The following is a 25,697-nucleotide window of genomic DNA, read 5'->3' as shown; positions in this document are numbered from 1 at the left end:
GTGTGTGTGTGTGTGTGTGTGTGTGTGTGTGTGTGTGTGTGTGTGTACCTTTGCTCACTAAAACAGGTATGCACAAGTATGTTGAATGTTACATTTTGGCTGAATCATCAGAAAAAAAAAAGTAGGTGTTCCACGAGCCTCCAAGTTGGGTGTATACCATGAGCGCAGTTAGCGCTTAGAGGTCTGTTAAAGCTGTGAAACAGGCTGGGTGAGGTCCAATATTTTTTGTCTAATTCTAAAGCTTTAGCTATAGAAGACGTAATCAAGACTCTTCCATTCCTAGACGAGAAGTCACCCATCCCCACCCCCAGCCCACCCCCACAGAGGCCTGGAATAGAGGAGTGGAGTATAAGGTACACCAGAGGCAGGGTGAGGCAATACAAGAGGCACAGCTGAAGTCTTAGCCGTGGGTCCTCAGGAGGTCATCAGGCCTCTCTCAAATGCTAGTGCTCCGTCGTCCAAATGACACCAATGCGCAGTTACAGTTGTTAACATAATGCATTAACCAAGCAGTACTATTAAGACTATATTAGCCACGGAGCTCTTCTTCCGCCATTTCAAAAATGACCGTGAGGCAGAACGCTGCAGAAAGGCAGTCCTCAGCACTGACCAGCCCTGACCATTCCTGGAGACACTGCCTGCCCACGATGGAGGAAGGGTGAGTTTGTGGTCTGACGTTGAGCCTGAGCAGGGCTCGGGATGAGGCGGCCTCTGAAGCTGCCGCAGGCTTGATGGCCCCGGTCCACCCTATTGAGTCGTCTTTGCTCAGCAGCCAGGCTCGAGCCTGCCAAGTAATGAAGAGGTGAAAGAAAGTTCCGAGGGAAGCTGGCACAAAGCAGTGAAGGCTCCGCTCTGTAACTCGTGTGGTGCTGCCAGCCTGGCGCTGGGAGGCTACCTAGCTCCTGTCAGATGTGATGGGGCTCAGATTAAACCAGGCTTTGGGCTGGACAGCCGACCGGCTGGGCTTGAAAAGTGGAAGTGGAGAAGGCGGTGTGAGCTATGGCCTTCTGGGGCTAGGGTGGGGTGGCTAGAGGGAAGAAGGAGAGGGAGGTGAAACCTTCAGGCCCACACAAGTTGCAAACTGACTTTCTGTTCTGAGTGGATCTCCCTAAAGCCTTCCAGATGGGTGTGAAGTGAGGATTGTGCTGAGGTGATATATAGAAAGGGATTGTAAAGCCTCGCCTGCCTTGAGCCTGTGGTGGCAGTGATGAATAGCCCCATATGTCTACGGCACGCACCGGTGCCTTCATTTGCATGTATGTGAGTGTTTTGTGTGTGTACGCGCTTGATTCCCCATTGCTTTCCAGCCCCTCGGGATCCAGGTTTTATTTATGGTTCTGATGACAAGCAGTGGCTGCTCTATCGTATGCCTGGCCATGCCCTGTACTGGATGTAGAGATGAATTGGCCACTGGAGTGGCTCTGGAAAGCTCATTCTAGTGTAGGGAGCTGTGAGATCCATATAAACGCCAGCACTGCACCAGGAAAAAAAAAAACTGGATGTTGCAGCCTGTTAGTCATCAGGAGCGCTGCTGAGAGCTCACAGGTACGTGCTTCATTCCGGGCATCTCTGTAACAGCTGAGCAACTCAGGCTGAATGAGGTCAGAGAATCTGCTTGTAAGTCCAAAGTCATCGCAGTGAGAAGATAGCATCTGAAGGCAGGTCTCACAAATCTACAGCCTACTGCTGTTCTGGGACCCATGCCTTCTGCTATGATTTGAGACGAGGTCTCTGTGAAATCTCTTTCCCTGTGAATGAGTGGCTCCCTCTCGGCATCACGCAGAAGCAGGACTGGAGGCACACAGCCATATGTGCTGTGAGACTCTGCTGCCTTCAACTCAAGCCCCAAACTCAGCGTGCAATGAAGTCTCTGCTAAGAAATCCTCATCACTCCCAGGGCTTATGGGAGACAGTTCTTTTCTGTTCCACATAGACTGAATTAGAGAGGCCTGGCTCTGGTTGCAAGCCTCATCTTCAGGGTGGCCATCAAATGGCTGGCAGATGAGGCTGGCTAGCAGTTTCTTTCTTCATAGGCCTCTCTGTGGAGCAGCTGCTTGGACTTCCTCCCAGCATGGAGCTGGTTACCTCTTATTATCGTTGTTTTAGGAGCCGGAAGCAAAATAGCTCACTCCTCTGCCAAGGGAAGAAACCATGAATCGAGGATGTCCCTAGGAGGCTTGATCACTGACTACTGCTGGAACTGAGTCCATTAAGAACTGGGAAGTTCCCTGGGTTTGGAAATGAAATAATTGGGAATCTCCCTGGGAATGTCCTACAGAGGGTCTGAGGGAGACCGCAGAGTCCAGCGGGTGGGCAAGAGAGCAAAGCGAAGGGAGGCTCGTTCAGCATTGACTCTTCTGGGAGCTGGCTGAGGAAGGAGGGAAAGAGCTGATGAGTAGAGAAATCATGGGTTTATGACAGGAGACATAAGCAAGTTTTTGTACCAAAACAAAAACAGCCTGGGAAACTACGAGCCTTGAAGGCCAGCATGAGAGATGGAGACAGGACGGGGGATAGAGATCAACGGCCAAGGGAAAGGATGGCCTGAGTCAGACATATTACTAGCAGCCATTATTGATCAATTAAGCTAACTCAGATTCAAACACTTTGTGTTTTGATTCATTTCCTCCCCATACAACTCTTCAAAGAAGTTCAGTTTTTGTTACAGATTGGATGTGGTTTGTCCCTGTCAAAATTCCTGTTAAAGCTTGCTTCCCAGTATAGTTCGTTATATAAAATCTGAAGGTAGAGTGACCTTTAGTAGGTAAAACTTAATGGGAAACGACTGGGTCATGAGCTTTAGGGGATGAATGCCGGACACAGAGCGATAGATTAATCCCCACAAGATCAAATTAGGTCCCACACTGGTGGCCTGTCATAACTTAGCTTGGCCTCTCTCTGCTCTCTTGTTCTCATACCATAGGAGCTCTGTCTTAGACGAGCCTGCCATCTTGTGCCAGCTGCCATGTTTGGGTACAACTAGGGAGACCCTCCCTGAGCCATATTGCTTGGACTTTCCGACTTCCAAAATCCTGAGCCAAGAAAATGTTTTGGTTTTTTTATGCCTGTAGCATCAGGAGTTTTGTGACAGTAATACAAGGCAGACTGGGATAGTTACAAATCTCTTCCACCACGAGGAAACAGCAGTAATGTCCATACAGCAGCATTAGGAAGACCTGATTAGTCACCAAGGCTTCTCGTAGGCCATGAGGTGAGGTGGGCTGCCAAGGACCCCTTCGGGCAGCTCCTGTCCTCAAGGGCAGGGCTGAATGAGGTACAGCTAGGTTTGGCCATGACAATCAAAGACTTTAGATTAGAATGTTTTCTCGAGTTTGGGTGTTTTATTTGAGGGAGGCCGGGTGGCTTTTGAGACAGAATCTTGCTCTGCGGCTCACCTGGCCAGGAAGTCACAACCTAGCACAGGTTGACCAGGAAGCCATGACACACCTCGTCCGCTACAGCAGTGGTTCTCAACCTGTGGGTCGAGACTTCTTTGGGGGGGGGGGGGAGGTCACATATCAGATATCTTGCATATCCGATTACTATTTTGTTACTATTCATAACAGTAGCAAAATTACAGTTATGAAGTAGCAACGAACTAATTTTATTCTACAGTGTGAGGAACTCTATTAAAGTATCGCAGCATTAGAGTGTTCAGACTAGAGTGTTCAGACCGCATGGGTAAGCCTCCAAAGCAGCTTTTGCTTCTGTTTAGCCTCATGAAGAAAACCTCTTTCCCCCCACAAAATTAAAGCTAATAAGCAGCTCTAATGGATAAACAGGCCACGTCCTACTTCCGGGAAATGAAAGGCATATGGTCCTTTCGTCTTAACTTTGATGTTTCTGGAGCCCTGGTAGGTTACCACAAGACCAGCTTCCTCTTCTGATAAGCTGCAGCATGCTCTCGAGAAAGGTCTGGCTGAGGGAGACACCCCCCACACTGAAATCATCACAGCCTTCCACAACCCTGGGCCGTGTCAGACCGGGAGCAGAGACTAATACTATTAGCCGTAGTCATTAAGAAAGTCTGCCCCTACACGGGGCTTAAGTTTCTCTCATGGCAATTTCCCAAACCAAATCCCCACAACTCAGTGAAACAATTTGGGGATGACCAGGCCATCCCAGAGTGGGCTGCAGTGTGTGCAGCTGTCCATCTTCAGCTCAGGTCATTTCTGCCACACATCCCAGGGACTCTCAGCCCTCAGGACCAGCTCCCAAATTTCTCCCATCCAACTATCCCACCCCTAGGTTCCTCATTATCCCATTTCCGGGCCCCTGCGCTCCTCTGGCTCAGTGGTGAGCCATCTGGTCTCTTCAAAAGCAATCTAGCAGGAAGCCGGAAAACACAGCATCTCCTCCTGCAGCTGGGAAGGAGGTTAATACTCAAGTGACCTAGGGTGGTGGGTAGTGGGGATTTAAAGATGAAATGGCTTAATAGCCTCTGGAAAAAGTAAGGAGGGAGAAGGGGGGAACACAGATTCGGTCTTTTTCTGTTTTAAAATCAGTTCTATTGGGGTGCGATTATATACAGTGAAATCCATGCACTCTAAAGGCATGCATGGTCTGGCGTGCTCCGACAGACGCCTGCCGCCGTGTAACTACTGTCATCATCAAGATGTAGAGCATTTCCATAGCCCCAGATGACCTGTGTTTCCTTCTGTGTCAGCCCCTTCTCTCCCATGCGGCTGAAAGAGACCCTCTTTCTGTCTCAGTATCTGCCTTGCCTAGACTGGCTGTGGCTTACTGGGACACGCTGGCAATCCATCCATATTGGGGCATGTGGGCAGGTTCCTCTCTATGTGGCATGTACTCCACCACACAGATATGTCACAGATGGCTCGTCCCTTTAGCACACGAATGGGCATTTAAACCACTCCTTTTCCCCCTACTATGAATGTTTGTTGCTATGAATACTTTTGTGTTCCGATGTGTTTTTATCTTAGGTGAATACGGTTGCAGGGGCATATTACCTCACTTGATAGGAGACTGCCAGACTGCTGGTTTTGCCTTACCAATGGAACTGTGGGACAGTTCCACTCGGCACTGTGGTCAGGAATGAAAGACCCACTTGCATGGTCTGCCCCTCATGACATGCCTTTCTGTTTACTGTTGTACTTGTTCCTCTTAAAAGTCCTGCAAGGCCAGATGTTGCTGTTGGCTATTGAGAACACGAAGGTCTTAGAAGATAAGTGACTCATTTGAACACATAGGGATTAGGATCCATGGGTGAGGATTTACAGTGTCTTGCAACTGTCCCACAAGCCAGCCTGGGATAGGAGGGTGGCCAGCAGGAAGAAAATGTTTCATGTGGGCACTGTGGATGGATGGACTATTCTCAGAGACACTGACCTTTCACACAGACAGGCTGTGACGACCTGTCTTACAAGAGCCTTGGGCAGGGGCCACCCAGAAAACCCCGGGATCAAACCTACTACCCCCCTTCCTCCTGCCTCTTGGGTTCCTTCACAACCTCTAGAACAGTTCCTCCAGGCGGGGATGGTTCTCCGGAAGGATGGGAAGAGAGGGAGGAAGAGAGAAAGAGAAGAGAGAACCTGTGTACTGAAGATTAGGGAATCAGATACAAGTTCTAAGACCTAAGCATCAGACCTAAGCAGAGACCTCGTGAGGCTGCTATTTCTGAGTTTGCATGCCCAAAATGGCTTCCTTCCCAGCTTCAGCCTCCCTGGAGCTTCAGCCTTTGTCAATGGACTGAGAGTCATCCTTGTGCCAGGCACTGATCTCAGTTTCCCAAAAGCTTTATAAGAAAGGGTGAGGGGCACACTCCCTGAAGCGGCCTGCTCGGCTACTGTTTGCTGTACCTTAGTGACCAGCCAGCCCTGTGTCTGCATTAGCCACCTTTTCTGTCGCACTGACCAAATGCTGATGGAAACTAGGCATGAGAGAAAATGGTTGTTTAGACTCATGGTTTTGGTGGAGGAGGGGTCAGTCCATCGTTCAGGTGGGAGGATGTAGAGGCGGTGTCAGCTCAGTTGGTGTCAGTGGGAGGGTGTGTGGACAAGTCCCTCACAGGGCAGCCAGACAAGGGAGCAGGGAACTCTGGTTAGAACTGGAACTGAATAGACTCTTCACAGACTGAACTCCATGTCTGAAGGGTCCACAGACTTCCAAGACAATGGCCACCAGCTGGGGACCAAGTGACCAAACGCATGGCCCTGGGAATTTTATATTCATGCTGTGACAATAAATTTGGGCAAGCCATTTACCTCCTTTCTCTTTTGTACAAAAAGGGGCTGACAGAGCACAACAGGGAGGGTTGCCGTAAGGAGGCAGGTGAGCACATGCAAACGTGATGTGTCCCTGGCAGCTCCCAAACACAGGCGCGTCGGTTTCCTCGATAGCTTGAGGAAGTTCTGGTGGGTACTGGGGTTTTGTAAAAAAAAAAAAAAAAAGAATAATAATATGTGTAAAATGTATAGAAACAATATACAGCGATAAAACACAATCAGTGGTGTATCCCTTGGCATTTTATCATCATTTATCTATCATCTGTCACTTTTCTATCATCTACCATCTGTCCTGATCACCTGAGACTTTATCTAAACACTCTCTGTTTTTCCACTGGTGTCCCTTTTGTGGTCCAGGACCTGGGCTCCTGGCACGTCACATGCTGTTATCTTGTCTAGTTAGTGTGCTCTGGCCGTGTCAAATTTCATCTCCTCTGGGGTTTATGTTCTTAGAAGCTTGGGAGAGTATTAGTGGAACATCCCTGATTTAGAACCTAAATGGTTTGCTGTGTTTTTCATGATCACACCGGGGCTATGAGTTCCAGAGAAGGAAGGCCACAGGGGAAGACCCTTTCCCATCACAGATCCTGTTTCATCTCTAGTGAGGATGAGTCAGTTCTTTGGCCTCCTCTTTAGCGCTCCCCTTCGGGAGAGAGGGAAGGGCAGTCTGCAAGCCCTCAGAAGCTGCCCAGGTCCGCTGGGAACTGTGGCTTCTCATTCCTGAAATACCATCATCTGACTGGGCAACAGGCTGCTTGTCTGCCTATGTGACTGATGGCCTGGCCAGGAGCTCTCAGCCTGCTGTGGACATAGCAGAGGCCGATGGACCGGGACTGGAGGTGTAAACAGGCTTCATCCTCATATGCTCCCCTCAGCCATTGCTGAGGCTCTAGGCTCTTCTACTTCCTGCAAGGGTCCTTCCTCCAACTCCCCTTTTCAAGCCAGGAAGTCCTGTATGTTATCACAATGTCTTTTGGTTCCAGACAGTTCTCTAAGGCTTCTGATTTGTCCCAGGAAGCCAAGCAGGGGGAGGAGGTGGAGGAAGCTGGAAGACTGACCATAGAACAATGCTAGACACATTGTCTCTGTTCTCACGTGAGTGGTTAGAGTCAGACATGTATTTTTCCTCCTCCTCCTCATTATTATTATTAATATTATTATTATTATTAATTCTGCCCCCCCTACTCCCTCTCTATATATAGGAGGGTATGTGGTCACTTGGGAAGTCAGAGGTTGACACTACATATCTCCTCCATGCATTCCTTTTTTTTTTTTTTTTTAATTGAACCTTGACTGGCCAGAGGATTTCTGGGGAACCTCCTAGCTCTCTGCTCCCACTGCTGGGGTAACAGACTTTATGAAGTGCTGGGTGGGTACCTGAACTCCAGTCCTCATGTTTGGGTGGGAAGCACCTAACTACTGAGCCACCACCCCAGCTCCAACTATTTTCTTTGCTGCCCTTTTATTTATTCTTTGGCCACATTAGACATTGAATTCATGCTCTTGTGTGTGCTAAGCCTCCATTCTCTCATTGAGCTATGTCTTCAGCCTTTGGCCTTTTACAAGCTCATATTCGTTGAATAATAAATTAACAAATCCATAATCATAGGTTGTATCTTAACCTATAATTGACAGTCTTTAAATTAGAAAATTCAGGATGAAAACCATGTGTGATCTCTGAGATGACATCAGTGTTTGTGCTGGTTTCTGACACTCTTTCTTCCCATCCAAGTATACATTAGTGTTTAATGTATTTATAGTAATGGAATGGCATAAACAAGAATTTATATTTAACTTTTTTAATCACTGCCATACCAAACATTGTTGTTGTTGTTTTTTTTTTTTTTTTCTTTTCTACTTCTGACCTTTTCTTCTCAGTTTCATCTGCTGCAGGAGCTGAACTTAACAGCTTAGTTGGCACATAAAACACAGAGTTCACACATGCAGAATTCACGTTTGGGGATGTCCTAGTTTGCGTTATGTTGCCTGTGATAAACAGCGTGACCAAAGGCAACTTGAGAAAAAAAAAGGGGGGGGGTTTGTTTGGCTAATACTTCCATATCACAGTCCATCACTGAAGGAACTCAGAGCAGGAACTCAGAAAGAAAACCGGAGGCAGTAACTGGAACAGAGACCACAGGGGAGAAACGAGCACTGTGGAATGGCTCATGACTTGCTCAGCTTGCTTTTTCATCCAATCCAGGATCACCTGCCCAGGAGTGGCCCTGCCCTCGGCAATCTGAGCCCTCCCATAGCAATGGTTAATCAAGAAAATGCCCCCAGAGGTCAACCAAACGCAAGCATTTTCTCAGTTGAGGGTTCTTCTTTCCAGATGAACCTAACTCGTATAAAACTAAGAAGCACAGGGATGGGAGTCCCTGTTTATTACTGAACTGGGCTTGTACCCTATACTTTTCTCTGCAACATCTTTCTCATTTAGCCACAAGTGTGAACATCTATCCACAGACCAAGAGATAAAGTGCTGGTTCTTTTGGAAAGGCATGTAATTACAAGATGTGGATGAAGGTCCCACTGTTTTACCACCCATTCCTTCCTGACTGGCTATTCTTTCTTCCCAAAAGCAACACTCCCTTAAACACCTTTCTGAGAAACATTTTTGAGTCCCTGAAAGCATAAAATCCCAGAAGTGGTATTTCTGGATGGGAAGGCATGTCCTCTCTAATTCCCCCCAAGCAGCTATAAGAATTCCTATCTACTCAGGCAGAGTGGGGAGCCCCTGTCTCCCACAGCCTTGTAACATTGGGAGTTAGCAATCTTGTTAATGTTTGTCCGACTGATGGATGGGCTATGGTACCTCAGTGCTACCTTAATTTGCATTTTTCCCAGCTACAAGCTATGTGGAACATCTCTTCATATATTTATTGGCTCTTTAGAGAATTTCTTCTTCTTCTTCTTCTTCTTCTTCTTCTTCTTCTTCTTCTTCTTCTTCTCCTTCTTCTTCTTCTCCTCCTCCTCCTCCTCCTCCTCCTCCTCCTCCTCCTCCTCCTCTTCCTCCTCCTCCTCCTCCTCTTCCTCCTCCTCCTTCTTCTTCGGACTATTTTCACATTTTTCTCTCTTGGCTTTGTCTTTTTCATTACGGGTGTATTAGAGCTCAATGTCTGCAAAGTAGCATAAAATTTCTGCTCCCCAGAGGCCTACTTGTTCCCCCTTTGTGGTTTTACAAAATGTGCTTTAAGTAAAATTTTGGTTTGGACAACGTACTCTGGACCTAAAAGAAGTCTGAAACCCTCTTTCGGATGACCCAGGGTCCTCTAGACCTGACATTCATTCTGTCACTTAAGAAAGGAGAGTTGACGACAGGGCAAGGTAGCCCCACACAAGTGCAGTATTAGCGCCACTATGTGTTAGCGCGGAGGGCGGGGCCATGGCGGCCTGGAGTTTATAAAGAGCCTTGGTGCTTGAGCCCCTGGCAGACCACGGGGCTCAGCGTCCCAGGAGTGCAGGACCCAGGCGCTGGTCTATTTCCAAATCCAGTGGCTCTAATGGGCAGCTGAGGTTGAGAACCGTTTCTCCAGCTCAACCTCCTGATCTCAGTAAAAGTGCAAGGTGTCTCAATCGATCACATAGACGGAGCCCCACAAAGGCAAAACATGAAGAAGAGCGGGCTACCCGGAGTTCCAGCTAGAACCCGCACTTAGACCTTCTCACCCCCTAAGACCTGGCAGCACGCCCCGAACTTCCAGGAGGCAACACGTTGGAGGCTTTGCGCGCGGTGGGCTTCACAGCTGTTTACTGATGCCGAGTCCTTGTGTTTAGGCCTTGTTCTGTCTTACACGAGACTCCTAAGGAACAGGATCATACAGAGCTAGGATAAAAGACAGCTCCACGAACAGAGAGTCCCAGGTGGGGGCCTCCTGCAGAGACGCGTACTGAGAGCGGGGGAAACCAGGGGACTGTGCTCAGGGCCAGTGTGATGACTGAGAAAACGTGGATAGACAGAACACCGGTTGTGCGCCCTCCTCCAGAGCAGTGTTTGGTGGCCTGCGCGTTCCACTGGGGGTTCCAGGCAGAGATGGGTGGCCAGGTTTGTTTGTTTTTTGTTTTTTTTTTTTTTTTTTGCGGGGGGGTGGTGGCGGGTGCTGAGGAGTCTTCAGCACAGGGCTAAGCCTGCCTTACGCTCTGTTCTTCTCTCTTCCTGCAGGAATGAGACTGTGCTCCACCAATTCTGCTGCCCCGCCGCTGACACCGAGCAGAAGCCTGCCTGCTCCGACCTGGCTTCCCAAAGGTGCGAACCGGACCTTCCTCCGTTCCCTGCTGCCCTCCTCCCCCTCTGAGCCCAGCGCCCAGTGCTAGCTGCTTTGGCCTCCTGTTAGTCTTGTGTGGTCTGTTTTGCTTTTCTCTGCCTCCTCATCCTCCCATTCCTCTTTCCTTCCTCTGGTCCTACGTGAGCGATTCCCATTCTTCAAGGTCATTGTACCCCATTGCTCTACACCCCTGATCAGCTTGTGTAAATTATGGATTTGGCAAACAAGAGCGATGAATTTGACTTTACAGATATGGGTATTCCTTGTGACGGGGTGGCTGGACTCCACAGATGCTCTACCCATGCACGCTGCCTGGCCTTTCTGTGGCAGATTCCGTTTTCCTTCCCATCTTTCTCCTCCCAAAAGGGGGCCAAGGAGACTGGCTTTGATCTTAAAGATTCCTCAGCCCTCACTGGGCCGGCTGACAACCTGGAGAGGAAGGGCATGGTGTCACTGTTCTGTGCTGTCCTCATTCTGTCTAGGCCAATCACACTCCCTCCTGCCTCCATCGTCGTCGTCTTTCCTCGTGTTCCTGTTGCCACGTTCTCACTGCGCCCCACTCCGTGCTTCTCTCCCTCCCTGCCTTGTGCTTTTAGTGGCCCTCCTCCTCACCCACATTACTCTTCACCTCCCTCTCTCTTTGCTCTTCTCTCAGTCTCCGCTGATTTCACTCCTCTCGTTTTTCTTTCCCTCACATCACTTGTGTTTCTGGCCCCATCTTGAATTTCTAGACATGGGAATTACTTTCATTCTTTAACAGCCCTGGCTCTCAGTTTCCTCATCGGTACAGTAAGGGCTGGGTCTGTCTAGAAAGTAGCGTCTATATGTAATGTCGCTGATGTCCAAGTAGCTCCCTGAGGAAGAGCAAGCGGTAACCAGTCCTCCCTGCTGTGCGTGGGTGGAGAGTGAGCCTGAGTCATGGGCGGCCCACAGTCATACAGTCAACACCAGCACCTGGGTGTGAACTTGGGGTCTTGAACCTACAATACTTACCATTTTCACACTTGAGATTCCAAGAGTCTATAATTTGTCTTCTTTAACTCCTTGGGAAACAATGAGGAATATAAAAAAAGAAAAAGCACACACACACACACTCACTCTCTCTTTCTCTCTCTCTCTCTCTCTCACACACACACACACACACATACACACACACACACACACGGAGAGGGGAGAGAGAGAGAGAGAAAAGTATTGCTACTCAGATGTCAGGTGGGCCAACATAGGAAGCATAGTGAGGGTCCTTAAATCCAAGGCTTAGGAAGAGGTGGGGTTCCCTGACTCTGGCCAGGCTGGAGGAGGGAGGGCTAAGTACACGCCGTTTTTGCATGGTCTCCGCCAAGTCTGGGGCCAAGTCCAAGTCCAGGGGCATAAAACACCCAAGGCTCACTTTTCTCCTTAAGAAGCCCTTTGCCCTATCTAGTAGGGCACTGGGATAACACCAAAGTGAAAACAGCTCATCAGGGAGTTAGGAAGAAGAGAAATGGGAGACATAAGAGGAGGGGAGATGAAGAATTCTAGGAGGCCCAGTTGACACTACAGGATTAGACAGAGGGCCCTGGCTCCTTCCTGTCAACTGTCACTGTTTGGTTGGCAGAGGAGAAGCGGCCTCCCACCCCAGCAGTCAGCTCCATCTTCAGTGAACATTGTGCTGGCACTGGCTTCTTTGGGGAGGGTGAACAGGGAAGCTAAGGGCCAGGTTCGGCAGACTCTTTCCCAGCTCCTCCCTTCCACCCTCACGTTCTTCCATTCTTCCGTGTTCTACAACCTGGCTCCCCTGGACCCACCATATCCAGCAGCCTCAGGAAGGAGTTCAGTACTCCTGTAAAGGGTGAAGTTTGTTTTCAAGGTTTGGGGTGGATGCTAGAAAACAAAACAAAACAAAACAAAAAACCTTCTTTTAGTTCCCAGGAGCTCTCCTGTGTCTCCTCTAGAAGTTCAGGCAATAGGCTTAGAGACTGAAAGTACCAGAGGAGGAAAGGCAGGAGGTGGGAGGTTCTCAGGAATGTCCCAGGAAGGCCCCTTAGGCCCCACATAGAAGGGGGAGTCATTTCTCTGTGGGGCAGGCAGTCATCCTAGGTCTGTGGCCTGTTCCAGATCTCAGCGATAGCCCTGACTATCTGGTTTAGTCTCCTATAGTCTGTTGTCTCTATCAGCCTGATGCCAGCTTCTTGGATCCTTTGGGAGGACTGCTCAACAACTCATGTGTCTGTTGGTCTGTCTGACTCTCAACATCTCCTGACCCTATCGCTGACCCCTACACAGCCCTTTGTCCCTTTCTCTGGACCAGTAATCCTACCTCCAGAGACAATAGACTAAACTTCCTAACTGTTCATTTTAAGAGGTCAGAGACCAGGCTGAAAGGCTTACACAGGCAGACCTCTGGACTAACCCTAAACTCCTTGCCATGGCCAGACTGGCTTCTGACCAACTCTGTTAGTGTCCAGACAGAGAGCTTCTTGAGAAAAGCTAACGGTGTCAACAGAAGACTTTGAGTGACAGGTATTCCAAAATCCAGTCAGTAAGACCTTTAAGCCAGTTCTGGAAGCTACACCTAGTCTTTCCCTGCTTTCCAGCCGAGGTCAAGGTCAACACAAGTTTATAACGTGTCATCCTTCCCCAATACCCAACTCTATACTACAGGTCTGAGTCAGGGGCCTACCTGTATCTTAATCCTTGGGCTCTTTTCCTGAAGGATGCAAGAGCACTTTACCTATCTGTTCAGTTGTGTTAGCCTGAGGCCAACGTTCTAGACAGAAAGTCACAAGGGGTTTGGAGGGACCCCCGCCCCACTGGCTCCCACAGGAGCAGAGAAGCCACAGGAAAGGGATGACAGCCTCTCCAGGTCCCCAGACAGGGAGCCTGCCAGTGAGTGAGGGAAGAGCTGAAACTGAAGAAATCCGAAAACTTGTCTGGGAAGGGGAGGCAGGGACAGGCTCCCTGGTGCAGTTATGGACGGGCAGAGGGTGCTGAAGCAGGATGAAGAGGCAGCATTTCAGTGCGCAGCCAATAAGACTGACTCCCACACAGCTCAAGCAAACAGTGTCTGCCAGCCAGGGAGGCGAACCTTCAAGCAGGAGCTGGGGGAGCTGGAGAAGCCCCCATTCTGCATCACTGTGACCAGGCAGGAAAAAGCAGCTATGTGCCAGGCTCTCTCTCTCTCTCTCTCTCTTCCCACTCCTGGCTGGGGACCTGGCCTTGCCCCTCCCTACCACCTCCTCACTACTGTGATGACAGGGCTGTGCTCTGGGAGCTGAATAAGCTTGTAATTGCAGCTACAGGCCCAGTGACATTCAGAACAATGGATGACCCAAGAGCTGGCCAGTCGCCTTGCAGCAGCTCTCAGAATTGCAGCCCACTTCTCTCTGTGGGTGGTAATGGGGCTGAGATGAGAACTGAGATTGGCTTCCATTAGAGTAATGGGAGGTGGGTGGGAGGTTAGGCAGGTGACAGAGGAAACCCAGCAGGAGGAGGAAGAACCCACAGCTCCAGAGCCTGAGGCCCCAGCAGCCTGAAGATAGTCATCCCTTGGTGCCGGCTCCTTCCCCATCATATCAGCCTCATTCCAGGCCGGTCATCCCAGCATAACTACATCTGTGAGACAGACGTGAGGTCCAAGTGCAGACAAGGATGCTAGGTGTCTTGGCAAAACGACCATGGCTTGTGAAATCTGGCGGTGAAGCCAGGTCCACCTTCAAGGCATAACCTTCCTGGATGCTGACACTGACACTGGGAGTTGTTGGTTTTTTTTGTTTTTTGTTTTTCTCCTAGAGCTGAAGGAAAATCCTTCCAGCCATTTCTTTTGATCTTAACTAACATATATTTTCCTTTTGAAAGTCTAGTGGATGAAGAAATAAAAAGAGAAAGATGAAAACGCTCTCCAGTCATACAGCATTAGCTACTAATAATATCTGAGTGGACAGCCTTCCACTCATTTGTTTCTGTCTGCCTTGGGTTTTACATTTCCCCACCATTTAATAAGAAGAAGAAAGAATGTATAGTCTGCATTTGCCTCTAGTATGCAGCATTATGGTTTTTCCAGGGCCTCCGGTCCTAACCAGGCTCTCCAGGCCCCACCATACCTGCCTTGGGTCGTTACTCGAAAGCCTTACTTGGTAATCAGCTGGCCAAGGATGCCTACAGCAGGTCCTAGAGATCTGCAGGATGCTGAGCCAGCTCAATAACCTCCCCCACAGCAGGATCATTCAGGAAGGACTATCAGGAAGAGATCCTGTATTGGCCTGGGGAACCCCTAATCCATCCACCTCCATCCTTCACCCAGCTGGCTGTAATGGGCCTGAAACAGACCAATGGGCCAGCTTGTGTTTACTAGACAATTACAGTATTCACATGCCTGTTCCATTCTTTAGTCTCTGAGGCCCAGAGGCTGCCTGAAACCCATCTCACCTCCTGATTTAGACCAGCCAAGGGGGTCATCCAGGCCACACTGCTGAGGGCATCTTCCAATGAGATCCTTCAAGATACCTGGGGTAGCCCCCTACCCTGCCAGGCCCCTGGCCCTGGGGCCTCAGTGTCCTCACACCAGGGAGGCAGTGCATGGCAGAGGAGGCAAATAAACGAGCTGACCTGCTTCAGGGTCCTGTGACTAGGTGGCAGAACACTTTGGGAACTCCTGAGGCTGTGGAAATCCTTCAAGTGTCCTGCCCTGACATGGCACTGCTGACTCACTAGTCCTCAGGTAGAGATGTAAACCTCCCCTATATGGAATATGGGACAGAGTGTCCCCTGCAGAGTAGGGAGACTGAACAGTGAGGTCTGGCCTTACTCCTCACTGGGGCTTCTGGGTACCCTAGAGACAGCCTCCATCTGGGCCTGGGAGCCTTGTGAAGGGATCCCCAGAGCACCAGGTCTTGGAGGGAAGAAATCTGACCTTGAGTAGCTGTGTGGCTCTCCCTTTTGCTTCCATCAAAAGCCCATTCATGAACTTCCAGAGCAGAGTGAACCCCCACCCCAGGAGTACCTGGCAGGGCCCACAGGGCCCACCAACACTGTCTGCCCAGTTTTCTGGTGGAGCCGTTTTAATTTTATTTACCCAAACTGTCTTATATGAATCCTTGGGATGTTCTTTTCTGGTTCCTGTCAGCATCGTCCTCTTCTTGAAGGCCTGAAGATTTTCTAACCCACAGCCTCCTAAGCTCTGTTTCATTTCCCTTCCCTTACTAGTTCTTTGTCTTTTAACTTATCACCTAACAATAAAAATAACTCATAATTTCCACAATGGCACCTAATGTCAGAGAAAAAAAACAAATCATATTTTTATCAAACAAGAGTGAGGGAAAGGAAAATGAAAATAAATAATAATCTACAACAACACTGATTTAATCGTATCAGGCATTCTGAAAGACATTATTGTCTATTTAGAGGCTTAGGATGCCTTGAGAGAGAGGCATCTAGAGGTTTCCTTTGAGATCTCTTTGAAAAATAAACAACAGATGTGGTAGCACATGCTGATAATTCCAACATACCAGAGACTAGTGGCAGAAACATTATTAGTTCAAGGCCAACCTCAGCTACATAGGAAGATTGTGTCAAAAGAAATATTAAGAAGAGGAAAATGTTAGTGAGGATATGAAGAAGGCCAGTGTGAATGGCTGCCTCTGGAAGGAAGAGAGGCAGAGGGGCGAAGAGAATGCATACAGTGGTGTAAAAGCATGGCACAGGAGGGGCTGGGCTCTCCACTGGAAGAGCCTTGTCATCCACGTTCCATTGAAGAATTTCAGGCTGATGTACAGTTGGGGTCCCCAGAAGCCCAGAACTTTTGCCAGCACAGTAAGAAAGGGGATGTCCCTTCTCTGTGCCTCAGTTTCTTCAATATGACATGAGCGATGTGCTGTTAAGTCCCAGCCTTTGTCCTGGAATTGGACACTCTTTCACTCCAGATCCAAGGACACATGTGATTTGAAGAGGCCTGAGGAGATTGGGCTCACCTTTGCTCTCATGAGAAGTTCCCTGACACATCTTCAGCTATGAGCTTCTCAGTACTCAAGTAACAGCCTGGGTACCCTCCTGACTGACTCTGGGAAAGAATTCTATGTCTCCTCAGAGAAGATGGGCCAGGAGGGTAGGGTAGAGGCTGGCAGAGGTGAAGACCAGAAGCCGTTCAAAGACAGCAATAGCCAGTAGTGGCTGTGGGCCTGCTTCTTTTGCTCGTGTTTGAACGTATCACTTCGGTTGGACCACAGGTACGAGCACCCACCCAGACTGGTGAGCTCTCAGGGTGGCCATCTCTCTCTGTGTCAATGTCAAAGCTTGGAAGGCTTAGGAAGTCAGTCAGGGCTCCTCGGGTCCCCAGGGGAACTATCTCACCAAACATATGCATAAGAGATTGATGTATCTCATCAGCATGATTTGGCTAATGCATGATGGGTAATCAACTTAGTGAACAGGATTCTGTCCAAGTATTACTAAAGGCATGAGTCCCCTCTCCTCTCCAGGGACCTTAGGTGATCCCTAGAGGGAAAGGGAAAGGAGTAGTGAGGTGCTCAACACCAGCAGATGGATGCAGGGAGACTTCAGGATGGTGCAGTGTGGAGCAGATGGTGACAGTGCCGACTAGAGTAATTCAAATATAAGTTCAACCTTGGTTAAGTGATTTAGTGTGTCTTACCTTCACCAGTGTGAGGTAGGGACAGCAATAGCTCTTACCTTTGGGGCATTGGGAGGGGGCATTAAATATGATGATGAGTTAGAAAGATGCCTGACATCTCCTAAGAACTCAATGGGTGTTAGCTTCCTGAAAGCTAGACTTTCTAGGAAGAGCTTGATGGTAAATTATTTACCTAGGACACAAGAGACCCTGGCTTTCACTCCAGCACTCACGCATGCACGGACATGCCCTCGGTGGGTGGGGACAAGGTTTTCAGGATAACTGAGAACTGTTTGGATCAACATCCAGTGGTGGACCCAATGAAAGACAGGTCAGGGCCATGACCTTACATGTTCTTACATGTTGCTCGTGCTCACTATGTGAGAAAATCAGCTTAAAGGATGAAGGTGTGTCTTGCCTCACGGTTTCAAAAGCTACAGTCAATGGTCATGTGGCTGGAATGTTTCTGGGAGGGAGCACGTGATGGTGAAAGTGAATCACTTCATGGCATCCAGGAAGCAGAGATGGAAGAAGAGATGGGCTCACAGGGAAGGAAGAGAACAGGAAAAGGGAGAAAAGGTTAGGGTATTTCTATCCCTCTAAAGAGCACACCCCAGTACCCTGACATCCTCCTGCCGGACCTCATGTCTTAAATGCTCCTCTATGTCCTAGTAGAGCCACAGATTAACACCCATGTAAGGTCTGGGGGATTCAGACTGTTATGTCTGAGTCATAACAGTCACTGTGCTGGGACCCTCAGAGAGAGGTCCTTTCTTAGGCATGGCAGGTGACAGGTTCACAGGAAGGAAACCTCATCCAAAGATGTCTGTTCTCATCTGTGACTGATGGAATATTGGCTGAAAAGAGCTCAACATTCAGGACAGACTCTGGATGCAGGAACTGATTTAAGGGAGAGATCATAAAGGGGACTGTCCCAGATGAACGCCAGGCAACTAGAGCAAACAGTTTTGAGGAATTTTTGAGACATCAGGCAGGAGATAGAGAGGTTAAACCAGAGCTGGGATGTCACCGCAGAGGCTGGGATGATATAGAGAACCAGGCATTATGTCAGAAAAAAAAAATCCTCCTTGCCAGCCCAGAGCTTGCCTGTCTGCTCCTCTGAGCAGGGAAATTAATTTAATCTCAAGAGTGAAGGGTTTATGGCTCAGCCCTGCCCCACAGCTGCTGAGCAAGCTGGGTTCTCCGAGGCTTCCTCCCAAAGTCAATATGTAGTGAAGAGGCTCTAAACGTCACCTCAGATGTTACGGCTGGCTGATGTCTCTCCCTACTAGGACTGCAGGAAATAGTGGCACCAGTCTGATATCATAGCTTGTGCTTTCTACTGGAGCAAGAAAGACAAAAGCATCGCAGGAGGAAAACTAAGAGAAGCTCCAGGGACGCAGTAAGGAGCCTTGTTCCATCGTTACTGACAGTGTTAGAAGGGTGCTCTACCCTACTGGCAATGCTACCATATCCAGCTCTCGAGTCCTGCAGTAATCACCTTGTCATAACAACCACGGTACCTGATAGAAACACATCAGGGAGGAAAGATTCATTGTGGCTCACAGTTTCCAGAGATTTCAGCCCAACATGGAGCAACTGGGGAAGTTTGGGGGTTGTCCAAATTATTATGGGCTGGGGAGCAAAGAAAGAGGCAGGAAGCAAGGGCTGGGTATAACCTCCAAAAGCTTGCTCCTTGTGACTCTCTTCTGAGGGCTGAGCCCTGGTTCTCCCAGTCTCTGGAGCCTCCTGTCATAATTTGAGGTTAAGGTCCACCATGGTAGGAAATTCACAGCAGTGGGAAGTTGAGGCAGGAGGCCACAGTTGAGAAGCAGAAAAACATGATTGTGTGCCTGGCTTATACAGTCTCCTTTTCATATGTCTACAATCCCTGCCCAGAGAACAGTGAGCGGACTTTCCCACAACACTTGCTCTAATAAAATAATCCCCCAATAACCCATCTCCCGGGTGATTCCAGATCTCACCAACATTGACAACAGATATTAATCAACCATCACGGCTCCAAAAACAGCACCACTGGTGGAGGGCTAATACTCAAACCATGAGTCTGGGGTGTCACTGACAAGTCAAACCAAAGCAGGGGTCAGGATACAGGTCTCAGCAAGTCCCTAGTCCAGGTCTTCTGGGGAGAGACAGTCTTGTGTCATGTGGTCACGCTGGGCCTGGGGACAGCTTTCTTCCTTGGAAATAACTCAGCGACAAAGAAGTAGAAGCAAGATGGGTGGCCAGGGCTGGAAGAGGAGGAAGGTATGATGGTCAGACTCTACAGGTGAGGAGATGCAGTCCCCTATCCTGTCTCCTGGGTGAGTCACACGCACAGGTTTGCGCAGTCACTCTGACAAGCTCTGTGAGGGGTCCTGGTAGATGGACAGTTAAGTCCTCAGCCTCAGAACGCTGGGCTTACACGCAGCGCATGCACAGCCGGAAACCTTAAATGCTGCCTGAACCAGCTGTGACACTACATTAGGCTGTATGTTCAGGGAAGGTTCTGGAAGCTCATCACAAGGCTCGGAGAGACAAGAGTATCGGGAGCTTCCTCCTCCAGATGAAGCAAGACAGTGCCAGCAGGGCAGAGCGCCTCTGAGCTGTCTACCATGCACTGAGAAACAGGAGCTCGTGAAACTGTGTTGTGTGGTGGCAGAGGGCAGAGGAAGGTCCCAGAATTCAGTTTTGATACCAGAACCCCATCGTGCTTTGGGGAACACAACATGCTTGGCAACATGAAGTCTTCATTAGCAACAAAAAGTCTGAGACAACGTAGGTCAGGTTCGGGTCCAGGAGAGATACCGTCCAGAGGAGGCTTTGAGACAAGCCACCTGGAGTGTCTTGGGATGTGGCAGACAGGTGATGGCTCTCACCGAATGGACAGAGCAGGAACTGCCAGCTCACTACCAAGGCCAGTCATCTGTGAGTGACCTGGGAGTGATGGACCTGAAGAGAAAGAAAGCTGGAGCTCACACAAGAAGCTACTATCTCTTCGACAGGAAGCCCTGGAGACAAAGCAAACTCAACAGTCCCCTGTAAGGTAGCTGGGAGGCCAAAGTGTCCATGAAACCAACAGGAAAAGAAGATAACTTCTCTCTCAGGGCCCTGAGGAGCTGATGGAGAAGTGCTCTCAGCACCAGTGGAGCTGTGGCAGAACCTGAAATGGAAGAGCCCTCCCTCATGCTTTTACAGCAGACCTAGCTTCTATCTTGGGTCATGGTGGTCAAGGAGCAATGGGCCGGGGGAGCTTGTATTAAATGCTCTAGGGAAGACATAAGAGGCTTTTGCATAGAGATCTGGGGTGGTCTGAGGATTGGGAGCATGAGCGGGGGTAGAAGAGCATGGCCTCTGGCTATGCACAAGGTGACAAGAACTGGGGCGCCAGCCACCTTTCTCTCCTTCCAGATAGCTAGGCATCTTGTGTAAAACAGGGCTGCGCTGTGAAACACTTGTATTCTCCTCTGTAAAAGAGAGGAAGCAGAGTCCATTAAGGGTGATGTCCCAGAGCCAGAGAACACGGAAAGAGGAGGGATCAGCCCCAGCTTTGTTCTGCCCACCTCGGGTGGGATTTTTCAGCCTGTTCCATGACTTGACAACAGGGAGCACTTTGACAGCCTATTCCCTGACTTGGTTCTTGTCTGTCACTACCACTGGCCTTCTCTAACCTCAGCTCTTCCCCAGTCCCATCTGGAGCCCGAGAAGACACTTGGCTTCCTATGCTCATTCTGACTGTCTAAAACAACTCTATTGATTCAGAGAAAAAGGAGGGGGAAAAAAAGGTGTTTTAGTGAAGGATGAAAAACCTTGAGGGGATGTGAAGCACGTTGTTAGCTTTTGTCTGGGAAATGCTTTGTTTCTTTGTCCTAGAAGAGCTTTGAGAATGAGTGGCAGAGTCGGGAGCAATCTTGTGTGGGTGTTCAGGCCCTCAGGAGGAGTCTCGGCATGAGGGAGGAGTCCATCAGCCTTCAGAACCCTTCCAGCGAGGTCTTTGGTGGTTATTGTTACAGCTTCTGCAGTGCAGGAAAATAAATGCTGCTTGCCTTTCCAGGGGCCAGCATCTGCTGCCTCCCATCCCAACTACATAATTCTCATCAACTTATCCCAACTGTGTGTGGCTCTGCCTGGGGAGAGGTGGTCCCCTCTCCAAACAAAGCCACAATCCCCTCTCCTGTTTCCTCCAGCTCCTGACACTGCAAAATGTGACCTACTGTCCTAAGGAGGCTAACAGGGACACTCCCTTCCCTAGTCAGTTCCCTGATAGAGCTATGAGAACACGCATGGTTTACCTGTGAGGTCACTCCATCTTCAGCTCTCCTGGAATGGAAGTGTTCACAGCTCCATTTTTTTTTTAAATGAGAGAAGGAGGCACAGAAGCGTTGGGTATCAGGCTGCTCAGGTGCAGAAACAGGGTCCTTATCCCTCTCCAACCTTTGATTAAGTGTTCCATCAGCACCGAAGATAATGACTAGTCCCAGCAAAGCTGTTTCAGCTGGTGCTTATTCTCTAAGCATCTTTCCTGTCTCCCCAGCGATAGCCACAGCTCTTGGCTGTTCTTACCTGGGTACGTGCATGAAGTTCCTTCAGCACTGATGCTATGGCAAAACATGGTAGATGTAGGAATGTACGCATTTTCCTAGGAAGAGAACCTAGTGTTTTTTTAGCAAAGGCCCTTGGACCTTGGAAATGATATATAGGTCTGAGAGCAGAAGACAAAGATAATCCTAGCCATCCAGAAAAGAGGAGGAGCAGAAAGCTCTGCTTCCACTGTGAGTGCCGTCAGCATACTCTGACCTCAGTGTATCAGCTTTTTACTTGCATGCAGCTGAGTGTTCTCCATAGAAATGAAGTGAGGGACACAGCAGAGGTAAGGTCCAAATGCAAAATGTCTGCCAGTCTTGGCCAGTCATTATCAGCATTGGCTGGGGGGGGGGGGTCCAAATGGTTCTCACAGACTTTTAATAATCCTGTTTTAGTTGGTCATATGGCATTCCTGGGGAGGATAACTTGGGGACAGCCATATCTCTATTGCTGAGATAGTTCATGGTAGGGATGATAGCACCCATAGCGAAAGAGAATCTCCCACAGCACTCCCAGTAGATGAGAAAGAAGCTCATCCTTGCGGGACAATTAGAATGGCAGATACTGAAGCATCCTCCAATGTCTCCACCTTTGGAAGAGTAGTAAAGATTAAGCGATGTAAACCTACCCACGTGTCCATTCATCTATCCCTTAACATTTATTATGCACATCTTATGAGCCATCCCAGTGTAATAAGTACCTGTGGTTTAAAGGGGTGGGGAGGGGGAAGGCATGTAGAAGTCTGGGGGAGGATAGAGACACACTGGTGAATAATTAGAATGTCATTGTTGAAAGAGAATCAAATGTCAAAACTTACCCGTCTAGAGGTAAGAGGGGGGACATCGAAGGAGGACCAACTCTTCCCACAGGCACTGAATGAGTCCCGAGTCCACAGGGAGGAAAAATGTGTGGGTGGAAGACTTGTGCAAAAAGAGAAGGATCCTGTGAGAGGCACAGTGGCCTGAGAGGACATGGTGACAGTGTGGATGGGGTGGAGAGGTCATCCAGAGGCAATAATTGTGAACGGACCTCTTCCCAAAGCCCCGGAATCATTGAGGGGTTCTGAGCAGAGGACTGGCAGGGAAATACCAGCATTTCAGGAAGGGAGCTCTGACAATGAACATCGTGGAAAGAATGGAGAAGTCACGGGAGGCTCAAGGGAAGACTCCCAGATGCTATTATAGGCCAGGATCAGGCATGCATAGCAGGTGCCTAGTGGTCCTCAAACCACAGGTCACTTTCCCACCTGAGTGACCTTCTCCACATGTGAGGATTAGTCCCAGCACATGGATCATCTGCTAGGCACATGTGATGGTCCTCTGAGCAGCTGCCTGTCCCTCAGCCTCCCAACGACCTCCACTTCCCAAGTGTAAATTACTATGTAAACTACTGCACTCTCAAGTACGGGCTGGTCTTTATTGGTGCCCTGGGCCCTGTAGACATAGGGGCCTAATGTCACATGGGTACAAAGCTGTCAAAGCTGTCTCAGAGCCCTTCCTTTTGGCGCCACCCACATTCTACTTTTTTTGGCCTTTTCACATGAGTGGCCAAGACCAAGGAAGAACCTGGCGAACAGTTCCACTCACATGCTAGCAATGTCCCAGGCAAGTGCATTGTCCCTGGACCTCAGGGAGCTCAGCCTCACCTAGACACCCTCTAGACTCCCAGAAATGAGACTGTAAGGAAGCCATTTTGTTTTCAGAATGAATGAAGGACCCACATTTATAGAACCCCTTTTAAGGCTAAGCTGCTTAGAACCTGCCCCACTGAGGAGCTGCAGAGACATAGCCTATGTCCTGGAAGAAGCATTACATGTGTACATACAAGGGGCTGCATACCTAAGATCATAGCCCCTAGGCTGGAGTCCTCCTCCATCAGTAACAGTATAACAGGATGGTTCCAGAATGAAAATCGCAGCAATATCAACCTAAACAGGGCATAGGGCCCATTCGGCTGATATTCAGACACAAATAAAGGTTCTGAGCATGCAGAGCTCTTCTGCTCCCTAGCCAAGGATCCAATTCACAGGTTTACCCAATGGACTCTGGACAAGGCCTATCCAGGGAAGGTCACATAGCAATGGGTACAACAAGGAGCCTACATGGAGGCCCTGAACACAGAGGGGCCAACAATGCCAGGGGTGATAGTGCTCAGAACAGGACCTGTTCTCCACGCACAGATCGGGAGCCAGATAAGCCTCAATGAAGCCAGTCCATCTGGAGGGCTGACAAAGGCCATATGTTATATGGAGAACCTGTCACTCAGTTCTGTGAAGGCTGGCAGAAGACCAAATGGGGACAGTACCTTCTAGTTCCGAGTGTTTATTTCATGCTGCATGGTTCTGGCTCAGAAACAAACAATTCCCTCTATTTATTTAAGCCCCACTGTGTGTCAGTCACTGAATGTATGCTTTACCTAATCCTGTGCCAAACTTTTGCCAGGTACTTATCCATTCTGTAGATGAACAGATAGAGCAGCAAAGATGGTGGGTAACGGGGCCAAGGTCACAGAGCAGAATTATAATTCATACTTCCTGACACTCTCTAATCTTGACCATGTTGGCAAGGGCAGGTCAGGGGGTTCAGGGCCACCCCCAGTCCTGTTGCTTATAGGTGAGTTCAGGGAAGGAAGACAAGGCTAAAAGCTATCGCCCAACCTATGATGTCATTGGCACAGCACAGCCATCAAAGGATAGCAACTCTGTGAAACCTCTTCATAGGCACATGTCAACAACCAAAGAAAGCAATCGGCAATGTAGCCCTGAGCAGCCCCCCAGTTCTCTAGAACATGAAGTGGCCCTGGGTGTCAGGGCTAAGACTGAAGCAAGGACATGCTGGAGAAGAGAGGGTGAGAGAGTGACCCTGCCAAGCCCTGAATGCAAAGTGACCTGTCAGTGGGTAGGGACCATTTCCATGCATTTGGGAGGGAGAAAAGGCACATGCTGTAGCAAGATGCGCTGACGTAGGATGGTAAAAAGAGCCTTCTGGTGACTGTGGTGAGAAAACATGTAAGGTGTCTAGAGTGCTACATCCAGCTCGTGGAGCTGGTCAGTGGCAACAGGGAAGTGGTAGAGTAAAGGCTCCTGTGGCTGAGACACAACCCACGAGCTCTTCTTCATCTGTGGGGGAGTAGGGAAGGCTGGAACAACTGATAGAGAAGAGGACAGGAGGGTTCTTCACCCCACCTCTGGGGTTGCTAACACTTTAAGGAGTATCTGTGTTCTCTAAGGTCAGGAAGAGGCCTTTTAGCATAGTTTGGAGTACCCCTTGTGGAGGGGGCAACAGTCTTAAAAGACGCAAATCCTCAGGTTTCATAGCTCTCCAGTGCCAGGGACACCTCGCTGGCCCCATGCTCCTCCTCTATAGAAGAAGTTGGGCAGGCATCGCTGTATGACGTCACTGTATGACCCTAAGGTCTCCACCAACCCTGACCTTCTGTTACTGTCTGCAGTAGACATTCCCCAGGCCCTTGGTTCTCTTCATGTCATACATCAGTAACTGTGTGCATTTATCATCTGCTCAGCTCTCGGCGGGGAAATTAGAATAGAATAGAACCCAGGCCTTGGCCTCTCGGAAGGGACAGTATAGAAAGAAGAGTTTGCTCTGCGCATACCCTACACTGAAACCCTTGTGCACACAGTGCGCATAGTGTTCCTCACTGTAACTCGTTAAGGTCAGTATTGACCCTGATTATATACAACGAGGAACGCCCGGCTCAGAGGCAAAGCAACACGACCAATGCCACGCAGTCGTGGGGGCTGGACTGGATGGAGCCCGGCTGTCAATAGCACTATTGTCTGTTGTGCAGTCCACAACAGCCCTCTGAGGGTGGCTCTCGGTGTTCTAAGACAGAGCGGGGAAAGCTACAGTCACCCAGAGGAGCTTCTTAGAGGAAAGGCTTAGCTCTGAGCCTTGAAGTCGGGCGCAGCTTGGAGGCTAATGGAGAAAGAAACAGCCCACGTTACTAACTCCATGTCTTCTGAAGGTAGGCAAGAGG

General features: G+C 49.3%; 1 protein-coding gene across 15 annotated transcripts in view; it reads left to right on the top strand.

The window, feature by feature from the left end:
- Positions 1–25,697, top strand: part of Iqsec3 (IQ motif and Sec7 domain ArfGEF 3) — an 89,915-nt gene that overhangs the window by 17,031 nt on the left and 47,187 nt on the right. For all 15 annotated transcript variants that reach the window (XM_055604138.1, XM_055604137.1, XM_055604140.1 and 12 more), the window contains exon 2: positions 10,408–10,491. In XM_055604138.1, the coding sequence (XP_055460113.1) occupies positions 10,408–10,491 (84 nt within the window). The remainder of the gene's footprint in view (positions 1–10,407; positions 10,492–25,697) is intronic.

The sequence above is a fragment of the Psammomys obesus genome, unplaced genomic scaffold (genome assembly GCF_907164565.1).
Source record: "Psammomys obesus unplaced genomic scaffold, mPsaObe1.curated_primary_1811, whole genome shotgun sequence".
Classification (NCBI taxonomy): Eukaryota; Metazoa; Chordata; class Mammalia; order Rodentia; family Muridae; genus Psammomys; species Psammomys obesus.
Note: the sequence above shows the minus strand (reverse complement) of the source record. Positions and strands in the feature narration are given on the sequence as shown.